General features: G+C 42.4%; 1 protein-coding gene across 5 annotated transcripts; it reads right to left on the reverse strand.

The window, feature by feature from the left end:
- Positions 1-386: 386 nt before the first annotated feature.
- Positions 387-14,867, reverse strand: slc8a4a (solute carrier family 8 member 4a). Of its 5 annotated transcripts, XM_071543373.1 has the most exons (8): positions 13,527-14,720; positions 12,806-13,329; positions 4,482-4,572; positions 4,291-4,303; positions 3,508-3,623; positions 2,883-2,982; positions 1,699-1,971; positions 387-766 (listed from the first exon to the last, which is right to left on the reverse strand). In XM_071543373.1, the coding sequence occupies exons 1-8, from the start codon at positions 14,679-14,681 to the stop codon at positions 387-389; spliced, it is 2,652 nt and encodes an 883-aa protein (XP_071399474.1). In that variant the 5' UTR covers positions 14,682-14,720. The 5 variants fall into 5 exon arrangements, with proteins under 5 accessions (XP_071399474.1, XP_071399471.1, XP_071399475.1 ...); XM_071543370.1 differs by lacking the exon at positions 4,291-4,303 and having other exon boundaries at positions 3,508-3,626; positions 4,466-4,572; positions 13,527-14,867; XM_071543374.1 differs by lacking the exon at positions 4,291-4,303 and having other exon boundaries at positions 3,508-3,602; positions 4,466-4,572.
- Between the last annotated feature and the right edge of the window lie 3,748 nt (positions 14,868-18,615).

Below are 18,615 nucleotides of genomic sequence, written 5' to 3' on the forward strand. Positions count from 1 at the left end.
GATGTGGAAAAGGAACTCAGGGGGTGAAGATAGGGTAGAAAAAGAGTGTTCAGAGAGGAGTTTGACGGTCACCATGTCTCCCCCTTGGTTTAAGCTGATAGCAATGATTAGATAAAGGTCCAGTGGCACATATCACCTGGAAAGTGAGAAGAAGAAGAAGAAGTGAGAACTTCAATTCCAGTGGCTAAAGCTATCCTTCGTAGCATAGTGGATGGTAGCAAAGTTCAAAAGTCCAAAGTTCCAAAGTCAATCAGATATTGTACGGTATCAAGAGTAAATAATGATACAAATATTTAGAAACGCTCAGGATAAAAGACAAAAACAGAGAGAAAACGCGTTTAATTAATAGACTGTAAAAAGAAGGAGAGGAGCTGTCTCTTTCTCTCTCAGAAGCCAGGCACGTGGCAGTAGGCCTCCAGCGAGGCCAGCAGGATGTAGACGAACCAGATGGAGAGGAAGAGGAAGAGGGTGAGGAGCTTGGCAGTCCGTGGGCCCCCCAGCTCCCCGCCCGACACGCCGGGACGCCGGCGGTACAGCAGCACCAGCACGCACAGCACCGCCATGATGGTGAAGAGGGTGACGGAGAAGGCCAGCGAGCCCGGCTGCACGTGGAACGTCTTGCCCTTGGTCCTCCAGTAGACAGAGGCGATGGTCCAGGCGACGCCGATACCCAGGAACACGTTGACGGCGTTGCTGCCCGTCACGTTCCCGATGGAGGCGTCGGCGTACTGGTCCTGGATGGCTGCCACTTTGCTCGCAAATGTATCTGTGATAATATAGAGAACAGTTGTGAGGGAGGCACGAGGCAAAACATGAGAAACTGAAATGTGACTCTTGATGTGAGAATATGCAAATCAGGTTTTCACATGTGTCAGTCAAGTAAACCTCCTTCCATTTTGTGTCTCATGCCCCGCCCCTTGTGGTTTCACAAAACATTTTTCTCAGGACGTGAAGTGTTTTCAAATTCCCTCAATTTTTGTGGAAATGTTTTTTCCTCCCTTTAAAGGATTTGAACAAAATAAATAGGTAAAAAGGGATGTTTTTAATAGTTGAAGATATGGTGCTAAAAATTTGCTTGTGGCAAGAGCCATTTTCAAAACGTGTTTTATATGTTTAAGACATTAAACCAGTGCAAATCCCACTGCCAGTGACTTTCTAAAACACAGACTGGTGACTTATCATAACCATAATGGGATATCTACCAGCTGCACATTAGCCCTTAGAAAGATAAGGATACTGCAACTCCCTCAGAATTTATGGAGGGCAATTACCAACGAAACACTTCTTACATCAGCCAAGCGGAAAGATTTAGCAGCCTACAGGACAGTGGTAGGTACAGGATCTCCTCACCATATGTGGCAAACTAGGCAGAGAGTGTGATCCTAAAATATCTAGGGTTCACTGCACCGACACCTGTCAAAAGCTTATTGAGTATGGATTGAGAGTCACATTTGTGTTTCTCTATGGCAGAAAAACCTGTTCAGAAAATAGTGAAATAGGACTACAATTAGGCAACAGAAAATAACAAAGAAAATATTTTTTTCCTTTACAGCTGTAAAGACAAGAACTGTGGAGAAAGGGGATCTGCCGAGTATGTATATTTGCCACTACTACAGAGGCAACTTCAGAGGTAGCACAAGACAAAACACTTTGATTATAAAGAGAGCTGATGGAGCTGATAGACGGCCAGACACCCACCTGGAACGGAAGTGCCAAGGGCCACAAACACCACAGCGGTGACTGAGTCTTTGAGGCCAATCGTGCAGCCGAAATGCGAGGCTAAGTCACCGGTCACAGCTGTCAGAACGCCAATGAGGGAAATAGACACGAAGAAGCAGGCCCAGCCATTCCAGTACTCGGTGGGCGGCACAAACGCGAAGAGAACCTTCCAGAAAACTGTCAGGAAGTGCATAATGTAATCAAAGCAGGATGGCAAACGTTCCTCCCCACTCTCCTCCTCGTCGTCATCGCCTGGCAAAGAAAGAGAAAAGGGGCATGAAGATGCACAAAGTACATACACATGCAACGCTATGCTTTTGAGGTTTCCGAAACCGCGTGACAGCTAAATCTGTAAGTATGGGACACATTTTTCTGTCACTTCTGACTGTGACTCAGTGACAGGGATATAGGATAGGATGTAGTCTTGTAGGCTTACTTTCAGTGTATATATGTGCATGCAAACTTAAATGAGTTCAGAGAGAGAGAGAGAGCGAGAGAGAGAGAGAGAGAGAGAGAGAGAGAGAAGGAGAGAAGAGAGAGAATTTTCAGAAAATGACACATCCCTCTTTTGCAATGCAGCTTTCTGCCCAAACGCCCTGCGCTCTTGTGCAGATCTAAGAGGTTCAGAGAGGCAAATGAGTGGCTTTTGAAAGGGCAAGATAAAAAGAGGGTTCACCATACTGCTTACATCTACATAAATTCTTCAGATCCATTTAATTGTTCAGGCAGCGGTGGCCAATTAGTTTTTAGGGTCGGCCACATGAAGAATTCACCATGTCATGCATTTTTAATACAGTGACTAGCCTAAAAGGATGCAGTTCTCAAAATAAGCACAGCATTACCAGAAGATATAAAAACAGGCATTGTTTTAGGATTAAAGTTCACCGTCAAGCTCATGAGCAAACAGCATCGTAGCAGTGAAGTCAACCAGAGGATCCCCCTATTGTAATACTCAATAAAATGTCCAATATGGGGCTATTTTTGTTTTAATTCAGCAGTGTGAAACTGGAAGCATTTGTGAGGCAAAAAAAAAAAACATCCTGCAGAACTGTCAGGCTGGACAGAAGCAGCTGGTGGGCCGGATCTAGCCTGCAGGCTCGTCTCCCACAGGTCTGGTGTAAGGGGGACGAACAGAGGAGTCACTTCAGGACTGTGGGACTCACCTGCACTGACAGTGACAGCACTGACAAACTGCTCTCTCCAGCTGCTGCTCCCCACCACCAGAGCCAGGTTGGTCTTCTTGATCAGCTTATCCACTGTGTTCTTCGGTTGCAAAGACAAAGAAAGCAAAATTAACACGACAATCAGCTGATGCCCATCTTTGAGTAGTAGTAAGCCAAATGAACAAACAGCTGAGAAGAAAATTACACCTCTACGGAAAAGGATTAGGGCCACATGTGAAAAGTTTTGAGATTCATCTCAGAATTCTGAGTATAAAGTCAGAATTCTGAGATCAAAGTCAGAACTCAAATACATTTTTTACATGGCCCTAATCCTCTTCTTTAGACCTCACTATACAGTCTGGCCTCATTTTATTCAATGTCATCTTGCCCTGTGTGTTTGCATGCTGTTCCTACTGTACTGTCTTTAAAAGGGTGTAAGGATGTCTATCTGTTACAGTCTCTCCGAAACCTAGTGAGCCGCTGTGTATTCAAGAGCAAGTGGCTCTTGTCAGAATGAATGAAACAATGACCTTCACCAGCCCCCGTTAGCTGGTAAGATGCTCCAAAATATGTTAAAGTCAGTGTGACAGGTGAAGGTGACACTGTCTGCTTGTTTTTGAGTTACCTTGAATTCATATGATTCCTCAATGACCACCTCCAGCTTGGTGTGCTCTCCCAGACAGGGGCAGCCCATCTTCGCCACGTCCTCCAGTCCCACCACTGTCTTGTTGTCATTGGTATCTCCTGGGACAAAAACAAGCAGCCAATATTATTCTATATGGAAATACACACTAATATCCCTATATCAGCCAATATTATTCTCCATGGGCATATGAAGAGTTGAGTGTTGAGTTAAGCACATTATGGGTTTGTTTTGAAGTTAGGAGTCATCTTAAGACGTTTGCTTATAAAACAGTTCATTTCTGAGGACAGAATCATTTATGTTTTTCAAATATTGCCTGATGAAAAATTTTCCAGATTTATATATAGCATTTTGGAATGAAACCCTTCGTATACAAGTAGTGATATAAATACAATATTGAACATACAGAATACCAAATTTGGACCCAGTCATGTTATTTTCTTCTTTTGCAACGATGCCACAGTTTTAAGAATAATTCAAATGCACAGAAGACATTACAGTGCATTTTCTAAACAAAACAAAACAAAACTAAATATTAATGTGCAATTTTATGTGTGGAGAAATACACTAACCATAAATAACAATTAATGTGCAGCAATAACTACTTGACACCGCAAGGATAAAAGCTGTCCATGAAATGCACCGAAGAGACAAATCCTTTCAATATTACACATTCAGAGTCTTTCCATTTAATGAGAGGAGATCAAAGTTATCAATCTCACCAACCTTGGAATTACCCCTGAGTTCAGAGGCCCTTTATATCACTGGATATAAACCGCTCTTTTAAAAGCAAGGAGCCAGCTCCATTCCAAGAATTTAAATAAAACATGAATGAGAGTGAATGCAAAGCAAACTCACTTGATACCATCGTGTCATGAGGAAGAGTCACACTGCTGCTGAAGTATGACAGTCGTACCATATGGCTGTGTAGATCACTCACCGTGTTTCTGTCCCACCTCCAGCAGAATAGGCTCCTCCAACACAATGGTGAAAATCTTGTTCTTCTCATACTCCTCATCGTCGATGATCTTCACATCCAGCAGCTTCCTACAGGCAGAAGGGTCAGAGCATCCGCGGTCAAATGGACAGAAACAGACAGCGAGTGAAATGGAAAAGAAATAAAGATGGAAGCAAAGACAAGATGAGCGATGGTGGACGGTTTTATTGTTATTTCCTGGAATTGATAATGTGTAAGTGTGTGTGTGCCTGAGTGCGCGCGCGCGCGCGTGTGTGTGTGTGTGTGTGTGTGTGTGTGCCTGCATATGTGACCACAATTTGAGGAGCTGAAAGCACATTTGCTGACTGTCTGGCTTGTGCTGAAGTAAGAATAGCCGACAGTTTTCACTAGCCCTGTCAACATCAGTTAACCTGCAGCTGCTGTGGCATGGTGCGATGTAGTTAAGGTTACTTTCCCATCACAAAATGGGAACCAACACGCCAGGAGTGTTTTCCAGCTGCCTTGAATATTCTAATAAAAAATACTGTAGACAAGTGGTGGTCTACCTGCATGAATATGATCACATAATGAATCATGAAACGAAGGTGTTGGATACAGTGAGAGGATGGCAGCTTTGCCTCTTCTAAGTCAAGGTATCAGCAAAACATCAATAATCCTTTAGTACAGGAAACCTGCACAACAATTAGTTTCTTAACACCCCACAAGAGGGCGAGCTCCATCTACACCAAAAACTTCTACCAGAGAAATCAGATGAAATAGCTTCCACACCTCCCACTCACATCAAAACTATTCACATCAAAACTATTCAGATAGGGTCAAATAAGTCGCCAAGTCACGGTAAATTGATTGAATTATATTGTTCTTGGTGTCAGTTAAGCCCAACCCATTTAGCACTCCAAACAGGTTAAACACAAACTCTAAGAATTATTGATAAATACAGTTTGTAATATTAATACTAGTACTGAAATATAAGACAAACGTGTGGCTGTGGCGTCTCATTGTGACCGACATGCTTGCCTCAGCCCTCTACATTCTCCTACACTGTCACATTGAGTCTTTCTCTCTCTCTCTCTCCATCTCCCTAATGATATGTGGGTGGCTGTCTATTTCTGTCTACACATATACTCACAGGATTGGACACACGCAGGCTGTGCTTTTGCAAGCAGAATAAAAGAAGTTTATTTTAAACATTACTGATACGTCATTGACTGTCTAATGCTAGAGAAAGTCATGCCAATAGGAGCACTGCAATGTACGCTTCTTATAATAGAAGAGAACGATAAAATAGTCTTTTGAGTTTATTTTTAAAAAGCCGACGTTTGCTTTTCATGTTGGAAACCTCAAGGTATTTATTTAGAAGCATCGTGGAAGAACCTGAAAATAAAATCATGATTCACCTTATTCCCACAGCAGCCATTTTGAACTTATGTCACCCTTGGGGTTTCAAACTACCCAGAAGAACAAGTAGAGCCCAGCTGTGTATAACTGTACCAAGCATCTACTAAGATGCACATCATACAAACGCTGGGAATCGGACAAATGTTGATCATGTCACAGATTCCCACTGAAAAACATACTAGAAATGAATGGATCTCAAGAAGCTGGAAGAATATAGGTTTACATATTTGGCCGACTCTAGCCACAGCTACTGGAATCTAGCTAGCTTGTAGCTAACTAGGTAGTAAGCTAACTTCCCTGCTAAATTAAAGCAGTCATTGTTGTTCCTGTGATTGCTAACTCATTAGTTAACTGTTACATCTTTCTGAAGTCCTCACTTTTGTGTTGAAGTAAAGCTAGTTTTATATAGCCTATAGCTATGGCACCCTGGGTGTGACAGAAGTTCAAAATGGCCGCTGTGGGAATAAGGTCCATATAGCAACACCAAGTTCTGCACTCCCGAACCACATTCTGCAGGTTGGTACAGTGCAACCCGAAGGGCACAGTCATACCGCATCAAGAGTGTAACTCATCAAAAGTATATTACATTCTGGGGTAAATTGGCCATCTCTGCTCCTGTGTAGGCTCTATCACTGGGATACATTTCTCTTTAAGGCCATGCTGGGTAACATTCACTGTTATTGCATCTATATCACACAAACGTGGAGAATTGTCTGAAGTCCCAAGATTAATTTCTGTTTATGATCCCTAAAGCTCCAACTGGAAGGAGCATAATCTGCTCCCTGTGAGGAACAAACTGCAGAGCAACTTAAGGAGCTTCACAGGCTCAAAACAGTTGTTAGGGTAAAAGAAGGTAAAACTATGGAAAGTGAAATTTGTGAAAATTGCCAGTGCTTTGATTAAAATTATTTTTCTTTCCTCTCTTTACCTTTTCTGTGACTGTCTATTGCTTGTAATAAAATGTTTTTTGTCTGTAAATGCATGTGCTGCCTGCCGATGTCTCGGGTAGGTCCCCCTTGCAAAAGAGATCATTGATGTAAATTGGATTAACCTGTTTAAATTAAGGCTGAGTAAAAAGAAAAAAATCAATATAGGTCCCTTGGGTGGCACGGTGGCTCAGTGGTTAGTCACCTGGCAGAAAGGCCCTCTCTGTGTGCGGTCTCCATGTTCTCCCCGTCTTCGTGTGAGTTTCCTCCGGGTGTTCCAGTTTCCTCCCACAGTCCGAAGACATGGGATTGGATTGGACACTTAAATTGCTCATAGATATGAATGTAAGTGTAAGTGATTGTTTGTCTATCTGTGTTAACTATGTGATGGACTGGCGACCTGTCCAGACTGTCTCGCTGCCTTCCTCCCAGTGCATGCTGGGAGGAAATTTAATGAATGAATACATTTCCCTAATCGCTGTAGCTATACATTATGTCTTTATGCCCACTTCCTCCAAGAAAAGTTTGGGCAGCTGAGAGGCATATTGATCAGGGGAACTGCCATTCAGTTGAACGACCCCGGTTCAAGCTCCTGTCAGCAAGTATCCGCCCTGCTGAAGTGTCCTTGAGCAAAACACTGAACCCTACCAGCTGCTCTGTAGTTGAGCCTGACCTCTGCCCCCAAACAATTCCCCTGCTTACATCATTGTTATTACTAGTGCAGTGCCCGTTCGCTTTGAGCCCCACTGCTGCACAGAGCGCTGTTCGCTTGTTTATTCAAAGTTTATTAATATTGAACATGTCGCATGTCCAATCCGACACTGCACGTCCTTGGGTCCCCAGTAATACACCCGCCAAGTGTGAAGTAGATCGGACGAACGGTTCTTGAGATATGCGAAGGACACACATACAGACAGAGATTCCTTGCTCAATAGTATGATTAATATTATTATGGATGCAAAAGTAATTGTATTTATCACTGGTTTGAAAAAAAGACAATATATGGGTAACCCATTGTTATTTTGATCTTGGTGACAGTAATAAGAAAAAAAATAGATATAGATGCTGATCAAAGCACCACTATGAGGAACGATTTCCCTCCCATAGTTTCTCTCCAGCGTGAGATTAAGTTTTGTCTCCTTTGTAATGCGTTATTAGGTTATTATGCATATTTATATGGAAACAATAGGTTAAATACAATAATATATTGTATTGATGATGACATGACCTCATATCTAATATGTTATCTTGACAAATATAGTATAGTATAATAGTACAGGCTGCGTAAAACCTGAATGAGCACAGAAGGAGACAGGTGAGAGGAGATGAGGAAGAGGAAGAAAGGAAAAGAGGAACATAAATGCAACGATATGAAGCAAAATAGGAACAAGAATCACCAGGAGATATGATGACTTACTGTAAGCATAAAATACTAGAATAAACTTGCGACATTAGAAACAGGAAATCTCAAACCAGTGATGCTTAAATGGAGCAAACCTTTTCTTCTGTCTTACTGACGGCGACTCTTTAGAGAAAGTACACAACTTCAGAGTGGTTTTACTTCCAAATGTGTTCCCCGAAAACCCTGACTCTGCTGTTATCTGCATCTGTCAGGACGTTCAGGTTGTTATTGATCTAGTCTGCATTAAGCGTGAGAAGTAAAGAATATCAAGGTATTGATCTCCCTCGCAGAAGTGATCTCTTTCCCATCTCTTTCATCTTAGCTTATGTAACTGCTCCCGTTATCCACTTCAGCCTAAACTAGTGTGTAGTGCCACACACTTACAGCAGCTGACAAAAACATACAAGCAGAAAATACACAAGCATCAAAGGGTTTGTGCAGATCTTTTCCTAATCCATGAACACATAATGTAAAATGGTTCTCTATCTCAGGCTGTTTATTTTGGCTTAGAGGTTTGTGTCTGTAAATCCTAATCTATTTACTGCAGTGCAGAATTTAGACGGCAAATTTTCATTATACAGAACGCCTGGATTTTACCCCATTCCTCCTGGCTCCATGTCAAGTGCTTATAAAACTTGGCTTCCTCCTCTCTTGTTCCTCTGCATGCTGAAGCATTGACAGAAACGGGCAGATGTACACAGACACAAAGACACACAGAGGAACAGACAGTAACACACACACACACACACACACACACACACACACACACACACACACACACACACACACGCAGAGATGTCACAACAAGCCCCTCTGGTTGTGTTGTGCCTGCCCAGGGAAACACCCAGGTAGGAAAAGCCAGCTCCACCATTTGAAAGAAGAACTTTGGCAGCCTGCTCAGCAGGAAGAAACACAGATATACAGAGCATCTGCAAGCTTGTGTGCTCAAAGACACACACACACACACTCATGCGCACAAACAGAAATGCATAAATGAGGACGATGGCAAACACACAGAGATGACATTTGCATACATCCTGTTAATCTTTTAATAGGACTGATTGAGCAACACTCCAAACGAAACAACCTCCTTAAATTTGAGTCAAACTAGAGAATCTGATTAGCCTAAAGTGGGATGAAATTCTGATCTGGTTGAAGGACCTGGGCTTCCCTTTTGAAAATCTGTTCAACTAGAGGATTTTAGTCTCACAGATCTATGCCAAAGGTTGATTGCATCAGACAACTCTGATCAATGCCTTTCATCCACACACCAAGATAGCGATGTGACACTTAAAGAGGAATGACACCCATTTTCAATAGTAAAATATTTCTCTTTCTCTACCCTTCTGACGCCAGGTTCACGACTTAGACTTACTTCACTCCAAACCTCCATTGTCATTGCCTTGTACTGAAAAGGGGGCGTGCCAAATTAGCATCTAAGGTACTTGAGCAGGCTCTGGAACTGAGTCAAACTTTTCCCGTATGATCACAGTACTCCCCGAAGGGTAGAGAAAGACAGATTTCTCTATTAAAAATGGGTGGCATTCCCCTTTAAGTATGGCGTTCTTCGAATAGGAATCATGCAGCATAGGTTTTCTGGTGGCAAACTGTTCTGCTCCACTGGATCAGCTCTCCACACTGTTGAAGAAAGCACGACTCCAGACACCATAAAGTCTGCAGACACTTCTGCCATTGTGAGCTTGCTCCAGCCCGATGAACAGGGTCATGGTCCTGTAGTTGAGGAGTTTATTGAATGTTCAGCTTCTGTTCGAATGCGGACACATGCTGCCTGTCTGTAAATCCAACAGATCTACGGGAAGGACTAACAGCTGCAAATAGCCTCTTCAAATTCTGATATCATTTGTGATCCCATACTCAATACACATGATGGTTTGCGATGTGGGTGGTGATGAGGATAAAAATAATGTCTAGTTGTGTTGCGTACCTTATTCATATTGATTCTACGGGGGTTTTTTTTAGGATGGTTATTATTATGGTTATCAAACCACAACAGAAAAGGGAACAATTGCCACTCAGATGGTCTCATAATTTTGGAAATTTGCCAGCAACCTCCTTCTAGTCTTCCCCAGCCTTGGTAATGCCGTGTGCTGTGTGGTACGGCAGTGTCAAGTCATTATTACAAAGATAATAGTTATACACTATTATCTCAATAATTGCACCTGTATGTGCTGTGTTAACATGTTCAGAACGTTTGGGACTCCTTTTACCCCTCTTGACTCCCTTTAATCGCTTTGGCTGTTTGAGAAGCTCTTTTTTAGTTCTCATTTGGAGCGACATTTTGTTTGATGTGAGTTTAAAGTGAATGTAACACACACACACACACAGACAAATACACAGCGCCAGGCAAATACACAGATACATGTGCACAAAGATAGACAAGCAAACTGACTAACACAGAGACAAATATATTCACAAATTCTCACCTGCATTGCAAGGCAAAAAAAGACAAATAGGGATATCTGCATTCTCTTTTGACACAATGTATTCACCTGCCTTTTCTCCCACTCAGCCGACCCACATAATACACCTACACACGAGCCCTGAAATCCTCCTCACATAATATTCATCTGACACGCACAGACGCACACTTTTTCTCCAGCAATGATTTCCTTTCCTGTTCCTAATTGTATTTGCTTTGTCCTTTGTTCCACTGTAAAGCATTTTTGTGATGAGCTTGATATGTTAAAGGCATTTTCTTTGTCAGGTAAAAATGATTGGCGTGGATAATTGCCAGTCTTTTGCTCATCGCAGATAAGCAGATAAAACAGACACTACAATACACTCACCATTATCAAAGTGTACTCATCATTCAGCCAATCCTTCCATGCAATGTTCAAGAGATAGCTGTAAAAACATCACACTTTCACTGTACTCTTTGCACTCTCTACCTTTCCCCCCTTGCTTTTGTATCTGCCTCTCTGCTGGTACATCCATGAATTGTTTTGTTGAAATTATCACACAAGCTACAACACATACACCTGTTTCAATAGCTGCTCAGCCTTCTCCCCATCTCTCTCCTCTTTCAGTCTCTTGTCTGATTTTCTTTCCTCTAGTCTGTCTTTCACATACCCTTTCTTTGTTTTCGCTGGAGCATTCGTTGCTCTGCATTACAATGAACTCCCATATAACCCCCATAGAAATCCCAATGTGCATGCATGTTAATCCTGAATTCATAGCTGCTGCTATTTTTTTTTTTTTTTTTACAGCAGCCACATTGTTTCATTATCTGCATCACAATTATATCCTCTTATCCTCCCTCTCTCATCCCTCTGAAAGATCTGAACTCTTCACAGCAAATCTATGGCTGCCTTTACACCAGGTATTAGCATGTATCCTAGGTGACTGGATTATGATCAGATAGCGCAAAAACACATAAAATCCAGGTGTAAATGCACTTAATACGCATTGAAAATCCAATCATCTAAACTCCGGAGGTGGACAGAGACGCATTTGACCATATTAGTAGTGTAAATGCAATGCATCTGCAATGCATAGTGTAAATGCAATGTAATCCACATATAGTGGCTACGTTAACTACGTGCACGGATCCAACCGCAAAGCACAAAACAAACTTGGACAGTAACATACTACCAAAAATTGATCAGGGGAACAAGCAAGACAAGGTAATTACTGTCAGTTTTAAAGGATGTAAATATGATGAGAGGAAGTGATGTACATGACAATCTGATGGGGGAAAGAGAAATCCGCTCCCAATGTGGATGCATGAGATGCATTTTAACACCAGGTATAAACTAGCTAAAAGATATCTGGGCACAATCCAGATACGAGACGCATGTTAATGCCAGATGTAAAGGGGGCCTATGACTCCCAAACGTAGTCCCGTAAAGGTTAAGGCTGGTGTTTTTTAATGCATTTCTTACTGTCAACAAATCCTATGAAAATAACAAAATCAGCAATGAATTTGTTTGCCCAATGAAGCCATGTCCCAGCAGCCATAGAACTCCATTGTATTAAACGATTAAAAACACGTCAAAGAGCCATGCCGTTGCTCTGGGCAGCATATTTCATCATCACGATGCACCGGGCTGGCCGACTTTTTCCTCAAACATCTTAATAAGCCGGCTGTAAACATGTTTTCGATCTCAGGAAAGTAGTTCCGTAGCACCGAAAATAGTCCCCGGCGTAATGAAGAATTTGTTCCCATTTGAATTTGATTTGGTAATAACTACAATAGCCTGACTTTTCATGATAACAGTTAACGATTTTTAAAATTGAAACTATGTCTTTGTGAGCTGTATTTAAAGGTTTTTAGCTTAGAATTGGAGCCAATCACTTCCGGTTTGAAGGCTAAAAATGGTATGTGGGAAGTCGGGAAGTAATGGGAGTAGAGCAAACACATTGTTGATTTTGTTTTTTTCACAAGATTTGTTGATGATAAGAAATGTATTTAAAAACATCAGCGGTATCCTTCAACCCATAACCAGAATAACCAGCTTAATCTAGGAAGACTGTTTAACAAACTAATGTGTAGTCTGTAATGCTTGGTCGAGGCAGTGATGAGTGACAACAAGACATTCACAACAAAGGGGGAGCCCAAACTGAACTGTCACTCACATGGTCTCATCGTTCTGGAACTCCAGCTTGCCCGCCACTTCCTCGTAGTCCTCCCCGGCCTTGGCGGTGCCCTCTACTGTGTGGTACGGCACCGCCACCTTCCCCCTCGCCCCGGACGTCCGGTGAACCTTCACCTGCATGTTGCCGACGCTCTCGCTGACCCGCGTGGAATTACTCTCAAATGTGAAAATGCCAGCATGGTCGTCATCGTAGATGGTAACCGTGGCGGTGTGAGCGTTGCCCAGAGCTGCCTTAGGGGGGATGTGGGACGAGATGCCACTGCCCACCATGCTGTTGCTGGAGGTGATAGAGCTGGGCTCCAGGACAGAAACCTCAGCACGGTGCGCGATGCGAGGGTTGCTAAGGTGCACGTAGAAGTGCTCGTCCTCTTCGAAAATGTCGTCATCGATAACGCCAACAGTGAACTCTTTGACCGTCTCGCCGGGCTTGAAGACCAATGTGCCTTCAGCAAACTCATAGTCTGAGCCAGCGTTGGCGGTCCCATCCTCAGTTCGGTAGTCCACCTGTGTGGCACCGGGGAAGAAGTGAACTTGAAGTATTATATAAGGTATTACACTATTAAATAATTTATCAAATGGAGTTATAATAAGATGCTGAATTATTAACATTTCTGTATGCCTAAAACAGTTAGATAAGTAGGCGTGGAGTTGATTTTAAATTGACCTTGAGCTGCATTTACAATAATTCTGAAATCACTTACCTTTACAGTGCAGCCACTTTCTCCTCCATGGCGCCCGACTGACAGCTTAAGTGAGCCGCAGTTCTCAAAGCACTGGTAGTGATGAGGTTCAAACTGCAGGTAGATGGTATGGGGATCCTCCTCCTGGCCACTGGCCTCGTGACAGCTCACCACCTTCCTGGCCTGGTCGGCGGCATGCTTCTTCAAGATGTTCCCAGCTCCAATCATCATGCGCGTGGCTTGGATACGATAGAAGGCCCGGCTCTTCTGTTGCTGGACCAACACCTGGTAGTTGGCCATCTCGATCAGCTGCTCCATGTCCTTCTCCGGGTGCCTCTGTTTTAATTCTTTCAGTGTGCGAGCCATCTCCCGTCGAGCCTCTTCCTCTTGGTCTTGACCCGGACTGATGCCTCCACCTTCCTCTACCCCCTCCAACATCCCATCCAGAGCCTCTTTGGGGTGAGTGTGGGAGTTTACACCCTGACCGTCCATCTCCAGATCCATTTTGGTGAACATGGCATCTCCCTCCGTCTCGATGATAATACCACGGTTCTTGTCGGCACGATAACGCTTATGGACGTACTTGTAGAAGAGCAGGCGTCGGTCTGCAATCCAGGCTTGTAACACACAGAGGGGGAAGAAGAGGAAGGTGAGGACGGCTTCCCACACCTCCACCTCTCCAGGGGAGATCACAGATAGGATGAGATACAGCCAGATGTAGGCGAAAATGCTCCAGGTAGCAGTAACAAAGAACACCCGCAGGTGCTTTATCTTGCGGGTTTCATTTTCTGGCACTACGTACACACAGATGGCGATGATGATGAACATGTTGAACGCAGCGCTGCCCACAATGGTGCTGGGACCCAGAGAACCAGCCTCAAACTTATGGCCGACCACTTCAATGACAGAAAGCAGGATCTCCGGAGCGGACGAGCCCAGAGCCATCAGAGTGAGGTTGGACACTGTCTCATTCCAGATGCGCACGGTGGTTGTGGTCGTCTCTCCGTTGGGCTTCTTGATGGTGATCTCCTTCTCCTGAGAGGTGATGACTTCGATAGAAGACATGAAGCGGTCTGCGATAATGGACATACCCAGGAACATGTATATGAGAGCTGCAAAGTAAACGATGGCGCGTGCCACCTTATCGCCCACCGAGGGGTTTTGGGGGTTCCACATGGGCAGCACCACTCCCTCAGAGCAGCTGTCCTCGCCTGAGCAGTTGCCTGGCACGCTGCTGGCTGCATGGCTGGAGCTGGCCAGGGAGAAGTGGGTGAGGCCCGGCAGCAGGAGCAGCAGCACGGAGGTGAACAGGCCAGGGGTGAAAGGTGGAGTGCAGCTCAGAATACGCTTGTGCATTAACATGGCGGCGTGGCGATGCTAGGAGTCAAGTCTTCTGAGGCCTGAGTCAAATCTACTTCACGTCCAAATCTTCATACAAACTTCTGGAAGACAGAAGGAGAGGAAACTGCAAGTTGTATGGAGAATGAGGTCACATTCTTTATCAGTGGGAGGATGTTATTCAGATGTTTTTGTTTTTGTATTGTATGAGTTATTTTCTTGAAATAACCTGTATTATCAAACCTTTGGCATGACAAAAGTATCCACAATTATGCTCTTCTGTATGCAAATTGTGTGGGATCCAGCAGTTCAGTCGGACTGGAGAGTTTTGAAAGCCCGAAATTTCAGCACCTGGTGAAGTAATCGTTGAGTCATTGGTATTGATCAACAACCCTATCAAACCCACACAGATCTATTATGGTCATTTTGTGCAATGGGGATTTTTACGTACCTATTGCACATTTAACAGAAAAAACAGAAATTAAAAATAGAAATGAAAATTGCATGAGTACAAAGAAAAAAAAAAACGGTAGTCCTACTACTTTTGTCTTTATAGCCCAGACCAGTGGATAAAGACTTACACCACCGCAATCTACTATAATATTTAAAGGGGGAAAAAAAAAATCCCAATTTCTCACGGCAGTACATCATTCCTTTCAACTCTGGTCTTAAAATTTCATTTAACATTTAATTTTGAGATAACTATGCCATTTTGACTTTGTCTGGTACCAGGTTTATAGCTTATAGTGTTACTCTTGGTAGCACCGTTCAGATGGCCACCTCAACACCTCAAGTGAAAAACAATTCAGAGAGCACAGCCGCAATGCTATCCAGAGGACTAACGTCTGCATCAATGTGAAGGGATAGGGAGAGAGGGAGAGAGAGAGAGAGGGAGAGAGAGAGAGAGAGGGGGGGGGGGGGGGGGGAGACAGCTAAAATATCTGGGACTGTAATTTAGTGCATCCTAATGAAAATTTTAAGACCAATTCAAAAATAGGTTGCCTACCTAGGGCAGAAAAGATTTGACAGTGCTTAGTGTACATGCTCTCATTGACATGCAGCAGAGAAAAGCAGCAATCTCTACTCTGACCTGTATAACGGCTCCAGAGAGGGGTGTGAGTGAGGGGCGCGGCTTTCCATGAAGGCTACATTTGAGGGTGAAGCAGCGCAGCAAAGCACAGACGGAGAAATTAAGTTGTGCCTTTCGTTAACTTGCAAATAAATTACCTACAAATCAACAGCATTTCTTAGCTTAACAAATTCTCCTGTCTGCTGAACAGATTCAGTAAAGCATCAGTCAGCAAACCTTCCTCTAACTATGGTGTCTGATACCCAGAACAGGACCATGGACAGCTACTGCTGGAACAAGCAGGCACAATGAAACTGAAACATGGCCCTGGGTCTGGAAGTAAATTCATTTTCTCCATAGACATTTCAGAAAATCCTGATAATTCAACCGGCTACTAGATGAATCATGAGCTTACTGTATATACCAATAGATTCATAAAAAATAAACATGAAAAATGAAAACAAACATAAGAATACAAGACTGTAAACAATATTTTTAAGAGGGAATGAACAGCTCGTCCCATACAGCACTGTGAGTGACGTTATCAATTCCCTCTTCAACAGTGATACCAAATAATAATATAATATCAAAATAAAATGATGATTACAAATTTGTAATGATTTTGACTGCTGTGCAGACTCTTCTCCTCATCCATAACAAACAGAAATCATGTCTGACAGTAAAACCATGATGGAGCGGTGCCAATCACCTTTACAGGTTGCTAGCCGACTAACGTTACTTCACACTGGTCTGGCTACCATCCATGTGCAACTTTGGAGTGGGTGACGTTTCTATGGTAACAGTAAGCTCTCCAATTGGTGGGAACTTGCCAAAGCTTGTGGGTAGTGTAGTATTTCACATGGAACTCAGGAATAAAGACACCTCAGATTTACTGATGGTTTCTATAGGATCATACACTGTATAGTTGTTTTACAGTCTGGTGGCTCATGGTAAATCCACCTTATACTGTGAAAAGGTATGGCTAATAAACAAATTCCCTGTGGGAAAAATGTGTGAGATATTCAGTAAAAAAAAAAGTTTTAAAAATTCCTGTTGACATAAACAATAGACATTTGATGTTAGCCTATGTTTTCCTAGTCTTCTTTCAAATTGCACTTGTATTGTAATGAGATGGACATTTAAATGTGACGATCTAAACCTACTGCAGTAAAAACTAGCTCAGCAATTAGTGATGAATAAGAACTGTATTAAAGAGATACCATAATATTTTGACATTTGTGTGTGTTATTTTTCTTCAGTAGACACTTGCGACAATATGGAAGAAAAGTTTCTACATTTTGTCTTTCGGCGATGCAAAAGACGCCATATTAGCATTGTTAGCATTCCTCATTGAAATCATTGGCTACTAGCAAGCCAGAGGCTGCCAGAGGTTCCCATTTGTTTCAAAGAAGAATGCAGGACATTTTGCACATCTACCGATGCCAAAACTTTTTCAGCACACATTGACAATTTGCAAAATGCAAATGCTGAAAAGACACTCAAAGGACCATTAATCATTCATGATGAGGAAGTAACCTACTAAAGACCAAAATACCGAACTTGTTTATGCATTCAATGAAGTTTCTGAAGATGTAGCTACACTGGAGATATTTGACATATTCAAGGCTGCTAAGATACAGATGATACAGATGTGTATTATGTGTGTGTGTGTGTGTGTGTGTGTGTCCTCCAGAAAGCTTTTCAGTATTCTGAAAAGTATGCCTTGAACTACAACCAAATAAAACTCTTTTACATCAATGCAGTGCCAAGCTTAAGACACGATTATACAAAGATGAGCAGCTCTTTTTGTTTGTTAATCATCTCAAGTCTCCATATGCCTCTCACCCTTTCCTCACTATCAGTTATTGACAATAACTGCAAGATGTAACATGCAAAATTGCGCTTTTCCAGTTCGTACAGTTCCTCATTTAATTCTAAAATAATCAAAATCAATTGGAAAAACAACTGACCTGATATAAATGAGAATGATTTCATCCTCAAAAGTATTACTGTGTGGTAAGTAAAGGTCTCAGGCTGGCCAGTTACTAGTTGTACACAATGAGTCATACTTTGATACCAGCACTCATTTTGAGAGAGAAGGTGTGGGTTTTTTCAAATGGTGGATATCTCATTTTGTAATGAAACTCTTCATAAATGCTATTTCTACTATCTTGGGGATGAAAATTCAAAACAAAATAAAAAATGGAAAGAAAATTGAGCAAGCACAACATGTAACAACAATGAAACAAAAATGTAAATAGAGTATTTCAGAATAGTTTGTAAATGGATATTTCAGAGGCAAACATTCATTTGGAAAACATTATAATCAATATAATCTATGCAAAGAGGACATAAAGCAGACGCTGTTGCTGCATGCAGAGTGATTGAGCTCAGCATGATGGACTATGCAGAAAAACTTCAACTGGCAAATAACAAGATGGCCATGTTAAAATTAAATATTACTCCCCATTTTCAACATTATAAGAAACTGCAATACTCACCTGGGTGCAGCGGTCAGTGAGTCAGCTCAGTGGGGAAGTTGTGGCCTTAGGAGGTGAACTTGTCTTTCATATTGGTCTGAGGAAAAACAGACCAGAAAAGACTGTAAAGTGTTTCACCATGTATCACCATGAAAACTAACTGGAATGGATTCCACATTAAGGAACAAAAAAATCAAAACACAACAACTAAAAAACTAATAGG

This window comes from Centroberyx affinis, unplaced genomic scaffold (genome assembly GCF_046629955.1).
Source record: "Centroberyx affinis isolate AG114_WGS23_722 - 3 ecotype Tasmania unplaced genomic scaffold, CSIRO-AGI_Caff_v1 ptg004309l_1, whole genome shotgun sequence".
Lineage (NCBI taxonomy): Eukaryota > Metazoa > Chordata > Actinopteri > Beryciformes > Berycidae > Centroberyx > Centroberyx affinis.